At 37.8% G+C, this 17,545-nt stretch overlaps 1 protein-coding gene across 1 annotated transcript; it reads right to left on the bottom strand.

The window, feature by feature from the left end:
* Window positions 1-365: 365 nt before the first annotated feature.
* LOC139975830 (SUZ RNA-binding domain-containing-like) lies at window positions 366-16,436 on the bottom strand. The gene is made up of 5 exons (XM_071984051.1): window positions 16,190-16,436; window positions 12,991-13,040; window positions 11,446-11,590; window positions 5,659-5,759; window positions 366-4,535 (listed from the first exon to the last, which is right to left on the bottom strand). Exons 1-5 carry the CDS (start codon window positions 16,238-16,240, stop codon window positions 4,469-4,471), a joined length of 414 nt encoding a protein of 137 aa, XP_071840152.1. The 5' UTR covers window positions 16,241-16,436; the 3' UTR covers window positions 366-4,468.
* Window positions 16,437-17,545: the final 1,109 nt, after the last annotated feature.

Genomic DNA, 17,545 nt, shown 5'->3' with positions numbered 1-17,545 from the left:
ATTGATTTAAAGCAGTGAGTGTAGCAGATTGCTGTTATGCACAAGCCTTTCTTCCCAACCTTTAAAAAGGGATTTTCCGGTGACAATTCCATACTGCTATGTGAAAACCCCATCTCAAGATATTGCCCCAAACTCGAGATATGTTTGCTTGAATGTAACCCATTTTGTAAATACTCCAAGAAGTTTGAATCACACAGTAGGGGATCTGTGACGTCATCTGGGCAAATGCTCTTCAAAGGCTTTACTTTAATACGCTATTATGATCTTCTAGTTGATTATTCCTTGAAACCTGATACATCTGGAATGTTTGCTTAGTTGTCAAATTTCTTTGTACTTTTTCATCAAAATGTTTTTTTTTTATTTGGGGGGGGGTTGGGGTTTGGTAGAAATATTATTTTTCTCTGTAGTAAATAAATGAAAAAAAGATCCTGCTAGGATCGAAACGTCAGGCCAACTTACTTTTACACAGTAATAAATGATTGATAAATTATAAAGAAAAACAAATACATTTTCAGCCAAAGTGCCCTGATGACATAACTGGTCCATACTGCTGTTGCCAGATGGCATTTACAAAATATCACATAATTTGACAACTTATTATCTCCGCAATGCAAAACTGCTATGAGGATGTGGTTTTTGCCTAAAAATTCAGAAAATCTTGGGTAACTTGTCTAAGCAATTAAACTCAGCCACCAGAAAATCCTTTTAAACTACAAAACACAAAAATAGCGTCCTTGTTCTCTCACTGTAACACAAATAGCGTAATTAAGACAAGAAAACCACCGTTCATTTGAGGTTCACTTACAGTTCCGCACATCTCTCAACCAACCAATCAGAGGCAACTACCTGTGATTATGTATGGTGACGTATGATAGCTCAACAACATGGATGGGGGTATACCCATCAACTACCACGTAACAGTTTCTGGACCTAGATACCCACCCTCCTGTGAAGTCACTGGTTACGACAGGTATCGGAGGAGCCACATTAAAATTTCAAACACAGCGGGGCCTTTCTAGTAGAAATTAAGGGGCTATGTAATGAAGAAACATGTAATATCAATGAATTATCCAATGAAATGAATAAATAAAAATATAGGTCAAAGCCATCTTTTCGTGCACATCGAATAAATTGCTACATAATAGAATACGATTAAAATTGTCTGTTTCAATTAAAAGTTTAGGTTTGGCTAAAAAAGTTTCTTAGAAAAGTTCTTTAAAAAAAATAGCTAGACACTAGCAAGAATATAATTGCATACTATAAACAAAAGAACTTGAAATATGCTAATGGATTGAAATTTTTCCTTTTCTCTTTTGGATTTTTTTTTTATACAACTGAACTGTTTAATATTTTTGATTGATAAAATATATCTTTCCCAAATATCACAACAGAAATAGATTTGCCATTGCAAGTTACATCTACCCCTCTTTTGTCCAACACCGCCCCGCCCTCCCCCACCCCTGATGCAAAAATTCTAGTGAAACAATCTCCTTCGTGAATTTATAAAAACTGAAAATATTCCACCACATTTTGAGATTTGCTTTACAGGTGTCAACATCCCTCAACAATGTTAGCATGCTGTCAGAATGATCATTAACAATAACGACAGAACCCATCCCCCTCCAACCCCCCCCCCCAAAAAAAATGGGTATTCAATGATTAATATTCAATACAAACTTACAGTCCATGCAATGAAGTAAAGCTGTAGGTTGTCCTCAGTATTGAATAACAAAAGGTTACAGAACAGGGACACTATGTAAATGCCTCAATGCATTCGTTTTGCCCCAAAGGTGCAGTCAGCTGGCATTCAACCTTATAACTTGCTGACACTAAAGAATTTGGGCTTACTGGCTTCAATCCAAAGTGGGCTAAGTAAATTGATAAATCTGTTTGCTCAAGTTGTATAAACCTTATCAATAAAGCATAATGGATACTCTTGAGGTCAAAGGTCACTGGTAAATGACCTCTCATGTGCTAGAAAGTCTGACAAACTGCAAACATAAGATGGAACAACCTGTGACCCTTGCTGCACTACTGTCTTCTGAGTACAGCGTACCTCATATCTGCTAAAGGGTGGGAGGGGTAAGCACCAATCCTCAACCCACCCATGTGTCCATCCCAACCCCACCCACGGTCCATCCTCTAAACCACCTATTAAAAGTGAATCACTGATTAAAATCAGTGAAGATGTGCTTTAAAAGAAAGCTGCCAAAGTAAAGCAAACACAAACGACCAGACAGAAGAGAAATTCTGCATCTCGAACCAGATAATGCAGTAGTATGATTTGACTGAACCTCTAGGAAGATATTAAAATGAAAAAAGAAATCTCAGCAACAACAACTAAAATTCAGTAATTATAAATTATTTTGGCAAGATGTTCCTATTGTTTTTTGGGGGGATAGGGGTCTGTATACAATTTATACAAAAAGCACAGCAAAGTATTAAAGTATAAACAGGTTTCACAAAAAGAATATCAATAAAACAACACCTCAGAAGCAAATCTTTTCAAAGTAATGAGAAACTTTAGTTCCATAAGAATAACACAAAAAAGGAGACCAAGAAATCAGTCAATAAACTTCATCCTTCCCCCTCCCCCCTCCCCTTTCCCCTCTCTCCTCCTCTTCCCCAAATCTTATAAGGGAAGTTTTACCGGAGCAAATGACTACTTAACCAGGAGGAACAGTCTAGTGTAAGAAGACCAAATTTGGTTGATTGCTGGAACCTAAAGACAGGACTCTATGCACATACTTTACAAACCCCATTGTTATATCTGTGAGCTAGCTCTTCAAGATATGCCTATCATACAATTGCCTTAAATTCCTCTTACACAGTACTCTTTCTGAGAAGAGTCGGCAAAGTAGGAGCCTTGCAATGGAAACTTACTCAACCTGAACTCATTCCCAGTCCCCTTACATGGACACTGAAACATGACGGTCTTACATGCTTCAAAGTGAAGTTTCGAAAGTCCCTTCAGAGACAGGGAATAGATATCGAACATGACCTTGGTCAAAGGTTGAGGAAAGTCAGTCTAATCTATACTGTGTATCTGAAGAGAACAAATAAGACTCATGTAAGGTGATGGGGTACAGAGGGGTTTCGTAGAGGGAAGGTAGGGGGACACCTGAAGTAATACAAGAGTCTATTAAATCAGTCAGTTAGAACATCTGGACCTCTTTTTTCTCTGAGAATGTCATAAGGTAGTTTTAATTTCATTAACAAGTTTTGCTTCTTTATAAAAAAAAAAGCTACAACGTAACACACTCCCAGATTTTAAATTTTATTTATTTATTTGTTTATTTATTTATGTTTTAAATCTATTTTCAATGACAATCATTTAGCAGGAATGATGAAACAATTTAATTCCTCCTTTTCTTATCACTTCCTAGATCACACATGTTGAATATCTAAGACTAAATTCAGCCATACCCACAAACTACTTCTGCATCCATATACAAGGCACACTGGGCAGTTGGATCCAGATATTAACTAATGTAGTACCACGATATGCATTCCTCTGTGAACATAACAAGACTCCAGAACGTTAGTCAGAATGATACACAAACTGTTTCAGACTTTGTGTAGCTTTGCTACACACATAACTACCACATTTGACTGTTCTAGTGTTGAACCATATTTTAGCACCAAATGGCAGCACTGCCTGCTTTAATATTAAATAGCAGTTTCACACACTTTTGAGTTCCACAATTACTAGTCGTTCTTGCCAGGGCACAACCTGTATTTGTGCTTATATTATGAAGCCTGTCAACGCGTTGCAAAGTGGGTACTTCACCCTGCTTTTAACCACAAATGAAATTGTGTGTTTATGTCAAGGGCTGACAAGCTTAGGCTTCACTTTAATTGTGTTAACCTAATGTAGTAGTATTAACACAGTACAATCTGCCCTATCACATGGCCTTGGCTGGTACATCTCCCCAGTAATTTCCACACTTCAACAATTCCATTCCATATATCCTTTCTTCACCCTGTAGGGCCTGTATGCACAACATAAGCTGGATAGCACACCACACTACATCTCACAGCTCAGCATATACGATAATATATGACTATTACCGTGCTTCTCCCAAAGCCGATAATGAATACCTTGTTCGGCAAGAAATCGACAAGGACGAGCATACCCTATTCTCTGTCAGGGTTACCCTCTGCTAATCTCTCTGCTCCACCACGGTATCCGGGCTGGTCCGCCATCCTCCATCCGCGTACCATCTTCATCCCGCAGTCTGTGCCAGTCTCTTCAGAAAAACGCAGGCACTTCACAGCAAGGTGTCTCTCTCAAAACTCTCGGAAGGAGCGGCCACGGTTCCTCGCTTTGTTTATAAACCTTTCCCCACGACCAAACAGAGAGATCTGTTCGACCAGGGACAAAAAGCTTGCACACTTCACTTAAGTTGGATGTTTCTCACACTTTAGGGTCAAAAGGTCAAACAAATTCTTTCCCGCCCGTTCTCGGTCACGTGGTCGAATCCGGCAGTTTTGAAGGAGACTTTCTCATCAGCACTGGTGGATTTGGTTCTTCTCTGTAATACAACAGAAAAAGGACATTCAAATATCTACAGTTAACAAATATAAAAGACAAACAACTTTACACTGGTAATTTCAAATGAACTAGATTTTCAAGCATGGATCCAGGTGGTGCAGTGAAGGGTATCTACCAATCCTCCACCCCCCCCCCCATATTTTCCACTATTTCAACCTCACACCAAAAAAAGGGGAAAAAAGGAGTCCAAATCCTTACAGGCACAAGTAGACATAATTCTAGCCAGACTATACCTCAGAATGTCCCATTTAATGAATTAATTTATTAATTTAACATCTTAAATTAGTGAGGACCCCCCTACCCATATGGAAGCCAGCTTCATAGTACCCAAGGTCTATCGGAAGTTGACCTATTCTGGCATCCCTTTCTCCTTCCTCCTTATTTTATGTCACCAATTTCACAACAACATACTGTAGTGCTGGGGGCGACAGGATCTCAATTTGAGTCATATAGAGGGCAGCAGATAATAGAGGGTGGCCCCATCTGGCACACCACCCACCAGTCATGCATATATGTATGAAGTACATTTTAGCATGTATATATATGTATATATTTAACATTGAGCAGTAATATTGAGCACCTACACACTGCAAAGTGCACAGTGGTTGCTGTTTTTTCTAACCCAGGGAATAATTCACAGTACACAGCTGATCATATTTTGTGCGGCAGTGTTGAAGGCTCTAAATGTTCGCCTCTTGTAAGATGCTACGGTGTCTGTGTACAAAAACAGCAATCCATCTTTACACGTGTAAAGCGAGTGTCCCGTCTTGCAGAGCACTTTTGGCATGCGATACCAGATAATTTATTACATGTTTCTTACTGTACGGGTGTACTGTTAAGTCTGTCTACTTAATTATAATTTATTTAAATTTATTCATTCACTTTTTATATTTTCATTTTACATCAAGAAGTTGAAAGGTCAGTGAGCAAACTGTTGAAATCTACTGTAACCCCTCCACCCCCTGTCCCCGCCCCCCGTTCTCCTTCTCAACCCACATCCCCTACCATCTCCCTTCACTAACACTGCCATGTATATACTCAACTTATGTTTATTATATAATAATATATATGTATGTTAATTACACATTGTATGTATTTATTACCTGTTAACTTCATCAGGATCTTCACTTGTGGCAGATCCAAGAATCCTTAGTCTGGCTTCAGCATACTCTGCTTCCCTCTCTGCTAATGTCTTGGATTTATTCTGTAAAAGAAATGAAATCAAGAGAAGATGAAAAATATTGACAGTAGATGTTTACTGGCTACCAATAGAACAAGAGCATATTACAGTAGATGTTTACTGGCTACCAATAGAACAAGAGCATTTTCCAGGAGATGTTTATTGGCTACCAATAGAACAAGAGCATTTTACAGGAGAAGTTTACTGGCTACCAATAGAACAAGAGCATTTTCCAGTAGATGTTTACTGGCTACCAATAGAACAAGAGCATTTTACAGTAGATGTTTACTGTCTACCAATAGAACAAGAGCATTTTCCAGGAGATGTTTACTGGCTACCAATAGAACAAGAGCATTTTGCAGTAGATGTTTACTGGCTACCAATAGAACAAGAGCATTTTACAGTAGATGTTTACTGTCTACCAATAGAACAAGAGCATTTTGCAGTAGATGTTTACTGGCTACCAATAGAACAAGAGCATTTTCCAGGAGATGTTTACTGGCTACCAATAGAACAAGAGCATTTTGCAGTAGATGTTTACTGTCTACCAATAGAACAAGAGCATATTACAGTAGATGTTTACTGTCTACCAATAGAACAAGAGCATTTTCCAGGAGATGTTTATTGGCTACCAATAGAACAAGAGCATTTTGCAGTAGATGTTTACTGGCTACCAATAGAACAAGAGCATTTTCCAGGAGATGTTTACTGGCTACCAATAGAACAAGAGCATTTTGCAGTAGATGTTTACTGGCTACCAATAGAACAAGAGCATTTTACAGTAGATGTTTACTGTCTACCAATAGAACAAGAGCATTTTACAGTAGATGTTTACTGGCTACCAATAGAACAAGAGCATATTACAGTAGATGTTTACTGTCTACCAATAGAACAAGAGCATTTTCCAGGAGATGTTTACTGGCTACCAATAGAACAAGAGCATTTTACAGTAGATGTTTACTGTCTACCAATAAAACAAGAGCATTTTGCAGTAGATGTTTACTGGCTACCAATAGAACAAGAGCATTTTGCAGTAGATGTTTACTGGCTACCAATAGAACAAGAGCATTTTGCAGTAGATGTTTACTGGCTACCAATAGAACAAGAGCATATTACAGTAGATGTTTACTGGCTACCAATAGAACAAGAGCATTTTACAGTAGATGTTTACTGTCTACCAATAGAACAAGAGCATATTACAGTAGATGTTTACTGTCTACCAATAGAACAAGAGCATTTTGCAGTAGATGTTTACTGTCTACCAATAGAACAAGAGCATTTTGCAGTAGATATTTACTGGCTACCAATAGAACAAGAGCATATTACAGTAGATGTTTACTGGCTACCAATAGAACAAGAGCATTTTGCAGTAGATGTTTACTGTCTACCAATAGAACAAGAGCATTTTGCAGTAGATGTTTATTGGCTACCAATAGAACAAGAGCATTTTACAGTAGATGTTTACTGTCTACCAATAGAACAAGAGCATTTTGCAGTAGATGTTTACTGGCTACCAATAGAACAAGAGCATATTACAGTAGATGTTTACTGGCTACCAATAGAACAAGAGCATTTTCCAGGAGATGTTTATTGGCTACCAATAGAACAAGAGCATTTTACAGGAGAAGTTAACTGTCTACCAATAGAACAAGAGCATTTTACACTAGATGTTTACTGTCTACCAATAAAACAAGAGCATTTTGCAGTAGATGTTTACTGGCTACCAATAGAACAAGAGCATTTTGCAGTAGATGTTTACTGGCTACCAATAGAACAAGAGCATATTACAGTAGATGTTTACTGGCTACCAATAGAACAAGAGCATTTTACAGTAGATGCTTACTGTCTACCAATAGAACAAGAGCATATTACAGTAGATGTTTACTGTCTACCAATAGAACAAGAGCATTTTGCAGTAGATGTTTACTGTCTACCAATAGAACAAGAGCATTTTGCAGTAGATGTTTACTGGCTACCAATAGAACAAGAGCATATTACAGTAGATGTTTACTGGCTACCAATAGAACAAGAGCATTTTGCAGTAGATGTTTACTGTCTACCAATAGAACAAGAGCATTTTGCAGTAGATGTTTATTGGCTACCAATAGAACAAGAGCATTTTACAGTAGATGTTTACTGTCTACCAATAGAACAAGAGCATTTTGCAGTAGATGTTTACTGGTTACCAATAGAACAAGAGCATATTACAGTAGATGTTTACTGGCTACCAATAGAACAAGAGCATTTTCCAGGAGATGTTTATTGGCTACCAATAGAACAAGAGCATTTTACAGGAGAAGTTTACTGGCTACCAATAGAACAAGAGCATTTTCCAGGAGATGTTTATTGGCTACCAATAGAACAAGAGCATTTTGCAGTAGATGTTTACTGTCTACCAATAGAACAAGAGCATTTTCCAGTAGATGTTTACTGGCTACCAATAGAACAACAGCATATTACAGTAGATGTTTACTGTCTACCAATAGAACAAGAGCATTTTCCAGGAGATGTTCATTGGCTACCAATAGATTGACAGCATTTTACAGAAGTTAACTGGCTACCAAAAGAAGAAGAACATTTTACACGAGAGGTTTACTGTCTACCAATAGAACAAGAGCATTTTACAGGAGAAGTTTACTGGCTACCAATAGAACAAGAGCATTTTGCAGTAGATGTTTACTGTCTACCAATAGAACAAGAGCATTTTACAGGAGAGGTTTACTGTCTACCAATAGAACAACAGCATATTACAGTAGATGTTTACTGTCTACCAATAGAACAAGAGCATTTTACAGGAGAGGTTTATTGGCTACCAATAGAACAAGAGCATTTTCCAGGAGATGTTCATTGGCTACCAATAGATTGACAGCATTTTACAGAAGTTAACTGGCTACCAAAAGAAGAAGAACATTTTACATGAGAGGTTTACTGTCTACCAATAGAACAACAGCATTTTACAGGAGAGGTTTACTGGATTTACATTAATATAATTACTTTCAAACTTTTCTGAATCAATAGATAAAAAAAAAACACATGTGCTGATACATGACACTGTACAGTAGGTTGCAAAAGCCTAAATATTGATTGAAGTTTGCTGGAATTCTTTTATGAATTTATTCTGTACTGGTACTCATGGCAACTGAGCTGAAGATGTCTTTGGTTTTTTGTTACATTATCTCTATATTATTTAGGTCAAACTCTTGGCTTCATAGTTATACAATCATAGCTAACGTGGAAACTTTCAAGTTCAAATCATGTATCCCTCAAAGACTATAAAAAGAGAGTAAAGTGTTGAGGACACTCACAGTGATGGCGGAAGCTGGTCACTTCGCCCAACAACCATTTCGCCAAACTGCCATTTCGCCCAACTTTACCATTTCGCCTAACCTTGTGGTCATTTCGCCCAACCAGCATGGTCATTTCGCCCAATCTTGCTGGTCATTTCGCCCAACATTGATTAGAACTTCAATATTGGTCAATTTAATAAGGAAACGTTCGGGAATTGTTAACGTTATAGTGGTTAGAGTCGGTAGGATGGATCAGTGTTTTAGGGGTTAGGTTTGATAGGTTTTAGGTTTAGGTTTGTATAATATAATAACTTCCATTGTATGCGTACAGTAACCGCCTAAAGTAGTGTAATCCTCCCATTATACCCGAAATATCTGCTCAGACTCTGATCGATATCGAACAGACATCACTTTATGTACCTACCACGAAGTAATATAACCCAAAATAAAACAAATTGAACTAGTGAAATAGAAAAAGTGATATTATTCTGACTGAATATGAGTAAAAAAATGGTTGGGCGAAATGACCATGCTGGTTGGGCGAAATGACCATGCTGGTTGGGCCAAATGACCATGCTGGTTGGGCAAAATGACCATGCTGGTTGGGCGAAATGACCATGCTAGTTGGGCGAAATGACCATGCTGGTTGGGCAAAATGACCATGCTGGTTGGGCAAAATGACCATGCTGGTTGGGCAAAATGACCATGCTGGTTGGGCGAAATGACCATGCTGGTTGGGCGAAATGACCATGCTGGTTGGGCAAAATGACCATGCTGGTTGGGCGAAATGACCATGCTAGTTGGGCGAAATGGCAGTTGGGTGAAACGGTTGTTGGGCGAAGTGACCAGAAAGCGTGATTGCTACTCAGTCGGTGTTCCATCTTGTGAATTAACAACAAAGTGCTTGTCACCAAAGTAAGGTTACCTTTAAACCCCCATAGATTCTGCAAGCAACCCCCCCTCACCCCACCCCCATCCCCAATAGGTGAGTAAAACGTTTAGCTTTCATGTTTTCCAAGCCATAATTACAGAGCGACCATATATATCATGGACAAAAGTACAACTTTATTTTTCAAATTTCAGCATAATTTTGTAAACAGTACTTTCCTATTAATGTAAACTTCTTTAAATAAAACTAAAAACTCATTCAACAACATCCTGTAAGTACTGGCAGCGCTACAATGTCAGATGCAGACAAATCATTGCTTTTGCACATGAAATGGTCATAAAAATTAAAAAAAACTGATGTCTCCCAAAAAAATTGAGACAAATAGGAAAAGGTCATATACACAGGAAATTAGGTTTATTTATTTTTCCTATCCGGAAATTTTGACCATGAGTTTATTATTTAAAGACACAGGAAATGTTTGTTTACTTATCATTTAATAGTGTTCTATTCCAGTATGTATGTAACTGTGGTACCTTTCCAAGGTATGGTATTGCAATTTATAAACTTCCAAATGTTGGTACAGTATTTAATTACCAGTCTTCAGGCGCCAGCTACAAAAAGGCTTCACAGAGTTCAGTTAATTGAAAAAAAGAAATGACTTCCTACAGTATTTTAAAACTGGATTTTGCTTGAAATTTTACTGTGTTCAATTTGTATCAGAGAGTACAATTGTTGAGATTTGCTGGACATATTTATTTATTTTGTAAACTGTTCTCTGCAAACTATTGCAATATCATGCAACATGCCTACACAATTTTCAAGAATATACCCACAAAATAACTCATTTCCATTTATTTTGCCAGATGTGGGACTACATGTATTTTTTTTTTGGGGGGGGGAAGGGGCAGGGGGTTCTCGATTAGCAGTTAATATATCACCATACAGTTCAGGCTGGTTTGGTAAACATAATTGGTAGCAAAAAACTCATATCGATATATAAAAATAACAAATAGCACCAAGAAAGATGAAATTATCCAACAACAATAAAAATAAACAAAAAAGTTGGAAAAGTTTGCCAATGAAAATGTTTAGGATCCTATTAGCTCTCCAGGACACAACATTTTCTGTTCATACTGTAGGACTGGATAGTTACAGTAATAATCACTTTATCCTACATTATGCTGAAGTATGTCCAATCCACACAGGCTACTTTATTGTAAAAGCAGAAAACATATCTTTGTTGTTTTCTGTTTTTGGTTACAAAACTGAATATGCCATGTATTTCATGTATTTTGCATAATTTGTACAGCAAATGAAGACCAATTGAAGGGACTAGGCCTTGGCTGAGTGCCTGCATATTTTCTTCACATTTTAAAAGTTACAACTTGCTTCCATTGAAACATTGAGGCATGGCATTGAGTGTGGAGCCATGACGCTGCATTGTTAACATAACTACCCATGGCTACAGTACATTAAAGTATTTTATCCCCCCAAGATGTGTGTGTCACCAAAATCTACAGTACTGTGTAAGTACCTTGGAATTTCCATCTGAGCTGTTGGCTTGTGATTGAGCTCCAGATCCTGATTGCCGTTTCAGTATTCTCAGCTGCGGTTGGTAGGCTGTACGTTGTGAATCCTCGGTCATGATTCCCGATGTTGGAACGCCTGTCTGATTAGCACTGAAAGTTAATAAAAGGAGAATTTTTAAGTAATCTATCATGTAAATCACTGATTTAACAAACATTCACAGAGCTAATGTAGCAGTGATCCTTCCCACTGAACATTCTCATGCCTAGTTCTTTCTGAAAGACCATATATATCTGGTGAAATCATGATCAAATGTCAAAGGTCATCAAGGAGCTTAACATCCACTGGGGAGACTTCATTGACATCATGAATGGATCTCAAAAGTCGTGTATGAATTAATTAACATCCAAGGAGATAGCAGTGATCATCCTACTGGAGGTAATCATGTCTGATATAAATAAGAAAAAAACATACAGATATTGAAATTTTAGTAATTCAAGTGATTTGAGAGGATTAGATGTCAAATGTCTCCTAAGTGTAGGAATTAACATCCAGAGAGTTGGCAGTAATCATCCTATACCGAAGGTTCACAGTAATCCTGTCTACAGTAACTACAGTAGTAGTCATAAAACATTTATTTTTGCACTTTACACATTTCAAGAAGTGAAAGTACTTAAATATGATGATTAGAGGTCAAAGGTCATCTAAACATTCACAGAGCTAACATTGCAAACATGCACAGAGCTAGCAGTGGTAAATCCTGCTGATGATACTCCTATCTGGTTAGCACTGAGTGAACCTACAGTAGTAACCTACTTTAATGTGATATATATACAGTATGTCACAGGTCATGTTCTTTAATTAACATCCACATAAGCTGTAATCCCAGTGAAATTGTGAGTTTTTTATATAATCACATTTAAAGCAGTAGGTTGTGTTTCATAATAAACTAAAATTTACAACAATGATATCTAAAAAGTACAAAAAGTTCTTCTCAACCAGCAGCATCCCACACCACTCACCCTGAGCTGCTGGTCTTGACAAGTATATACGAAGTACTAATAATAATACCAATCTCAGCCTAAAACTTTACTGTGTATTCCAAAGGATGAGAAGTCAAATTCAAATAAATGGTTTAAACACGAAAAGTCCAAGGTGAGTTCATTATATTATCATAATTGATATAGCTGGTTAGTGGTTGCTTTTCATTACTTAACTTATCTAACTATGTACAGAGTACATTACTGTTACTACAGTACTGTAGACCTAAGTCATGTCCTGTCCTATTGTATTCAGTTGAAGTTCAGTGTGCGGTGTGCTTTACAAAAGTCTGCGAGGAGTTCTTAACCTCTCTTCTCCCAACCCCTTCAAAAACTTACACAGCTACAAAAATTTTAGTCCCAAACCTCATTTTCAAACGACTGTGCTCTAGGATAAAAATAACTGAACAATATGTAGTTAATCTCTATAGTCAAAAAGGAAAATATAAATTCATATCTTAATGAACATTTCGAATATAAACATTTTTGGGGGGTTCCAGTTTTCAACTTACCCTTTTTCATCTTGAAGTTTCTTTTCCATTTCTAACCTCTTATCAAGTTCCTGGAAAGAAAATTAAATGATTAAATATAGCTGTAGCTCTAAATTATGATATGTGCACTATATTCTCACCAATTGTACAAGCATTAATCATTGGTGGAAATTCAACATATAATTTATTATTTTCTTCTTTATATAAGTGCAAATTAGCCAAAAAAAGAATGATTTATAATTGGACTCCTGACAGTATGGTAACTTACAAACACCAACCTTAGAACTTGATACAAGATATTACCATGAAGGATGACTTTTTTTTATGGTGAATTCCAGCGTGACTGATGGGACATTTGATAACAAATCCTAACATTGAAAAAGATTGTATGAAGACAGGAATGATAGGAGGAAGCTGTGGCTTGTATCAGTCACTAGATCTATCCTCACCAATTCATTTGTGGTGACATGGTTCAAATGGGTTTGTTCCTTTTCACTGGGCAGCCTCCAGAATGGCCCTGTGACTGATGGGACATCTGTGGACCACCGTTTTCAGGGGGTCTCAGTCAATTGGATACCACTATCTCAGTTGCGAGTATATCATCTGGGTTCATATATTTTTAAGTAGCCACTTGATGTAGCCATCCAAAATGACCCTCTTTGTGAAAAAAATCCCACTGGTTATTACCTTCTGTAGTGTTACCTGTGTGACTGATGGGACAGAAGCATTGTGACTGATGGGACGCTATCCCCCCAAGAAATTTAGCAACTCCACCTGATGCCCTAAATCCCTCATAACATGCCCACAATCATTCAACCTAGGCATTTTAGGCATGAACCAATTCATATCAGGTCATTCCATGTGGGGTCCACCCAGACTGGCACATGAGGAAATGTATAGTGTGGGTTGTCTTGGATGGGCATTGCATGGATTTATCTTGGCACATGTGGGCAAAACTTGCCTCTGGAAGAGCCAAAACACGTTTTCCATCTCATTTAGGCTCATAAGGAAGCTTAGGTACAAATACGCTGAGTCTTCTTCAGAAATCTTGTTGTGCCAAATATTGCTCCATATATACAGTGTACAGAGAGGTTAACTCTGTGACTGATGGGACAAACTTTAAAGTCACCCAGCAAAGACACCTACACACTACAGTGGAAACTCTGTCCTTATCTAGTTATGTTCCAATGACTGTTAGATAAAAAATAACCAAACATCAACCTAGAATCACTTTGTCTGGCTTATAACAAAACAAATCCTCCAAAACTGTGACTGATGGGACAATCTGACCCTGTTATTTTGTTGACTCACACAAAAACTTTTATTGGTATAAAAAGTTCTCGCCTTGCAGATTGAGTGAGTACTTTGAAGTCACAATCATGTAAAAAGACTTGTTTGCCATTTCTTGCCAGGTTCCTAATATTGAATATACCTTAGAAATCAGGCTATTTTTTGTATTTTTGCTCCTGGGTGGCCACAAAAGTCCCAGGATCACTGCTTTGAGAGTGGAAAGAGATATCACGGAAGTAAAACCTGTTTTGGATGGAGTAAGTGCCATGTATACCAGTTGCAAACCTCATTTGACTATAACCCACAGTTGATTTTTGGTCAGAAATGCACTATTTCCATGGAATTCACCATATGAAATTTTGTGACACATACATTGATTACTTTCCAAGGAGGGTACATGCAATATCTGAAATGCATACAGTACTGTGCATATATACTGGACTATCAGCCTCAATGATGTTTTAACTGAAAAAGTGAATGATCACATTCCTGCAACTGATATAGTAACCAAAAGTTTACATACAATCTTAATGGTGTGGAGTTACAGGAGGTCTCTGTTGAAAGAGACCTAGGTATCTACATTGACTCCTCTCTGCAAACTTCTAAACATTGTCTTGAAGCTGCTAAAAGAGGGAATAGGGTTTTAGGTATGATCAAGAGGAACTTCAGTTTTCTGAAAGAGGACATCGTAGTTAGGCTTTACAAGCAGTTGGTTAGGCCTCATCTGGTGTATGCTGTGCAGGCTTGGAACCCTTATTTTGCTAAGGATAAGGAAGTACTTGAAAAGGTCCAGAGAAGGGCTACTAGGATGATTAGTTCCTTAAAGAGGGTTCCTTATTATAGGCGGTTACAACTGTTGAATCTCACCACACTGGAGCTTAGGAGGTTACGTGGGGACTTGATCCAGGTTTTCAAGATTGTGTATGGTTTCGACAATTTATCCTTTACCGACTTTTTCATGTTTGCTAACAGTAGTTGTACTAGAGGTCACTGTCTTAAACTCCAAAAGTCGCATAGTAGGATTAATATTCGGCATAACTTTTTTTCTAATAGGGTTGTGAATGAGTGGAATGGTTTGCCTGAGAAAGTTGTACAAGTTTGCAAGTAGTGTCAATGGGTTTAAGAATGCTTTGGACAAGCACTTTAAGCATTATAATCGGGTCTGAGTGTTTGTGGCTTCAGTTTTTTTTCCTCTCTCTATAGGGTCCTTGATGGGGACGTAAGTGTCCCTCCTGATCCTTTTTTCTACTAAACTAAACATTATGCACGTTTTTATGACTTGCTTGGGGCGACAATAAATTACGTCAAATCTAGATTAGTTTTATATGTTCTGGGCAAAGTTTGTCCGGAAAGAACATATAAAGAACAAGTATCATACCTTAACTAAAGAGTAAATTGCATTGCTCCAAATGAAAACACTGTAGCCTTGAAGGCTCACTACAGAAGGGATGTAAGCTGCAATGATGTTAACTTTGGGAGAGGATGGTAGACAAGGAGAATTGTTCAGTGTTTGGGATTAGCTTTCATGCATGGCAATGCAATCACATTGGTCCCTTCCCTCATATGTGTTTTTCAAACATACTTCTCCATACCACTGTCACAAAGCTTTAAATGTAAAAACATTTGGAGCTGATTCAAAACAATTTTGCACTTCATTCAGCATATCATACAGATTTCTTTTTGCTTAATACTGTGCACTTATTGTATTCACATGCACAGCCACTGTTGCCCAACATATATGTAAGAACTATGTAGCCTGCTGTAAGACAGAACCATAGACCTAACTTTGGCCGTATATTGTAAACGTTAGGCCCACATTAGCCTAGCCTAACTTACACCCTATAAGTATAAGGCATAGGCCTGAGTTACATAAAAATAACCCTAGGCTTACACGCAAATTATTTTCATAGGCTGTGCAATGCATTATTACCCCACTGTCCGCCATGTCTTCCCAATCGTCCCAAACATCTTCTTCCGCCATGAGAACCGTCCTAGGAAATGTCGCGAAGCTAAGCTTGGCGTAGCTACCTCTCCTGTAGACTAACGAATTGTAAGCCTTTTCACGTCCTGTTACGCATAGGAGAAGCCTAACTTACTACGGGCATTACGAACAGGTTAGGCTCAACACTAACACATTTACGTGACCTAAGTATAGTAGGCTAGGTTCAAAATACCTTCTAACAAAGTTCAGTGCAGAGTACGGTGTATTCGAAGCAAATATACATATATACGGAGTCCTTAAACATACTTTCTTTAATGACTTACACTTAAACATAGCTAAACAAACGGCGGAAAAGCTGAACATTAGTACCGTTGGAACGGTGTAAAGTGTTAAAAGCTGGAAATTACCGTTTTGGTGAGATACTCTATCCGTTATATTCTGAAAGTTACTGTTTCAACGCACACCAAGTGCGTTTGCCGTAGGAATGTTCAACATATAAAAAGGATTAAGTTCAACAGTTACCGTATAATGATACAGTAACAATTAGTTTTTTAACCGTTTTGCAAACAGTCGATATCAGTCTTGTCTAAACGGTATTTCTATCTTTTGAAGTTTCTAGCCGATATGGATTCTGGCCAAATTCGACAATGTGAAGACCCACTTCAGATTATGTCATTATGACGTTGTACGCGACAAAACTATAAACTTCCGTATTTCTACTGTTTTAACCATGTCGTAATCTAATGTTCATTCTAAGCTTCCTTATACCTCAGTCCCAGATCTTGAGAGATGTATCATTTTTACCTACTCAAGCTGATTTTGTTCTTTCGTCAACCACGACGAGACGCAGTGATAATGAATAGTCAATGACTATTACTTCTTTTCATTGGCTAAATTGTAACACACCTTCGCCATTTTATGCAATAGCGTACAAACGTTGTTAGTTAGATCAAAGATGAATAACAGGGAAGAGGAAATATTTCCCCCATCTAACGCAAACACCACATAATGCTTCTTAATAGGTGTTCAGAGATTACAAGAGAACTTGAATCCAGTTTCCACATTAGCCGCGGCCTTTGGGTCCACTACAAAACAACGTTTGAAACTTTGGTCCTTCTAAAATATGGAGTTTGACCCTTCTTTTACCCCAAGAAGAGAATTTCTTGTCCTATTACTGTGAGATTGCTTATTGTACATTGAACTGGGCGAATTTACGTTCTTCTCCAACTAGTATTTAGTTATATGTGCACAAGAATATTTGAGTAGAGAATCTGGTTGCTGCTGGTGACTATAATATGATGGTGTGGCGGACTGTAGGCTATCCGCGCTACACGATAAAAGTGC

Source organism: Apostichopus japonicus, chromosome 11 (genome assembly GCF_037975245.1).
Source record: "Apostichopus japonicus isolate 1M-3 chromosome 11, ASM3797524v1, whole genome shotgun sequence".
In the NCBI taxonomy this organism is placed as follows: Eukaryota; Metazoa; Echinodermata; class Holothuroidea; order Aspidochirotida; family Stichopodidae; genus Apostichopus; species Apostichopus japonicus.
The sequence above is the reverse complement of the archived record's forward strand: the minus strand, read 5'-3'. Positions and strand labels throughout refer to the sequence as shown.

Bases quoted from the DNA above. Each gene is read 5' to 3' on its own strand.
- LOC139975830 (XM_071984051.1), bottom strand. From the start codon at position 16,240: ATGGCGGAAGAAGATGTTTGGGACGATTGGGAAGACATGGCGGACAGT. The intron at 13,041-16,189 runs GTAATAATGCAT...TTTTCTTTCCAG, and splicing joins AAGACATGGCGGACAGTGGG to GAACTTGATAAGAGGTTAGA. The intron at 4,536-5,658 runs GTAATAAATACA...GTTGTATTACAG, and splicing joins GATCCTGATGAAGTTAACAG to AGAAGAACCAAATCCACCAG.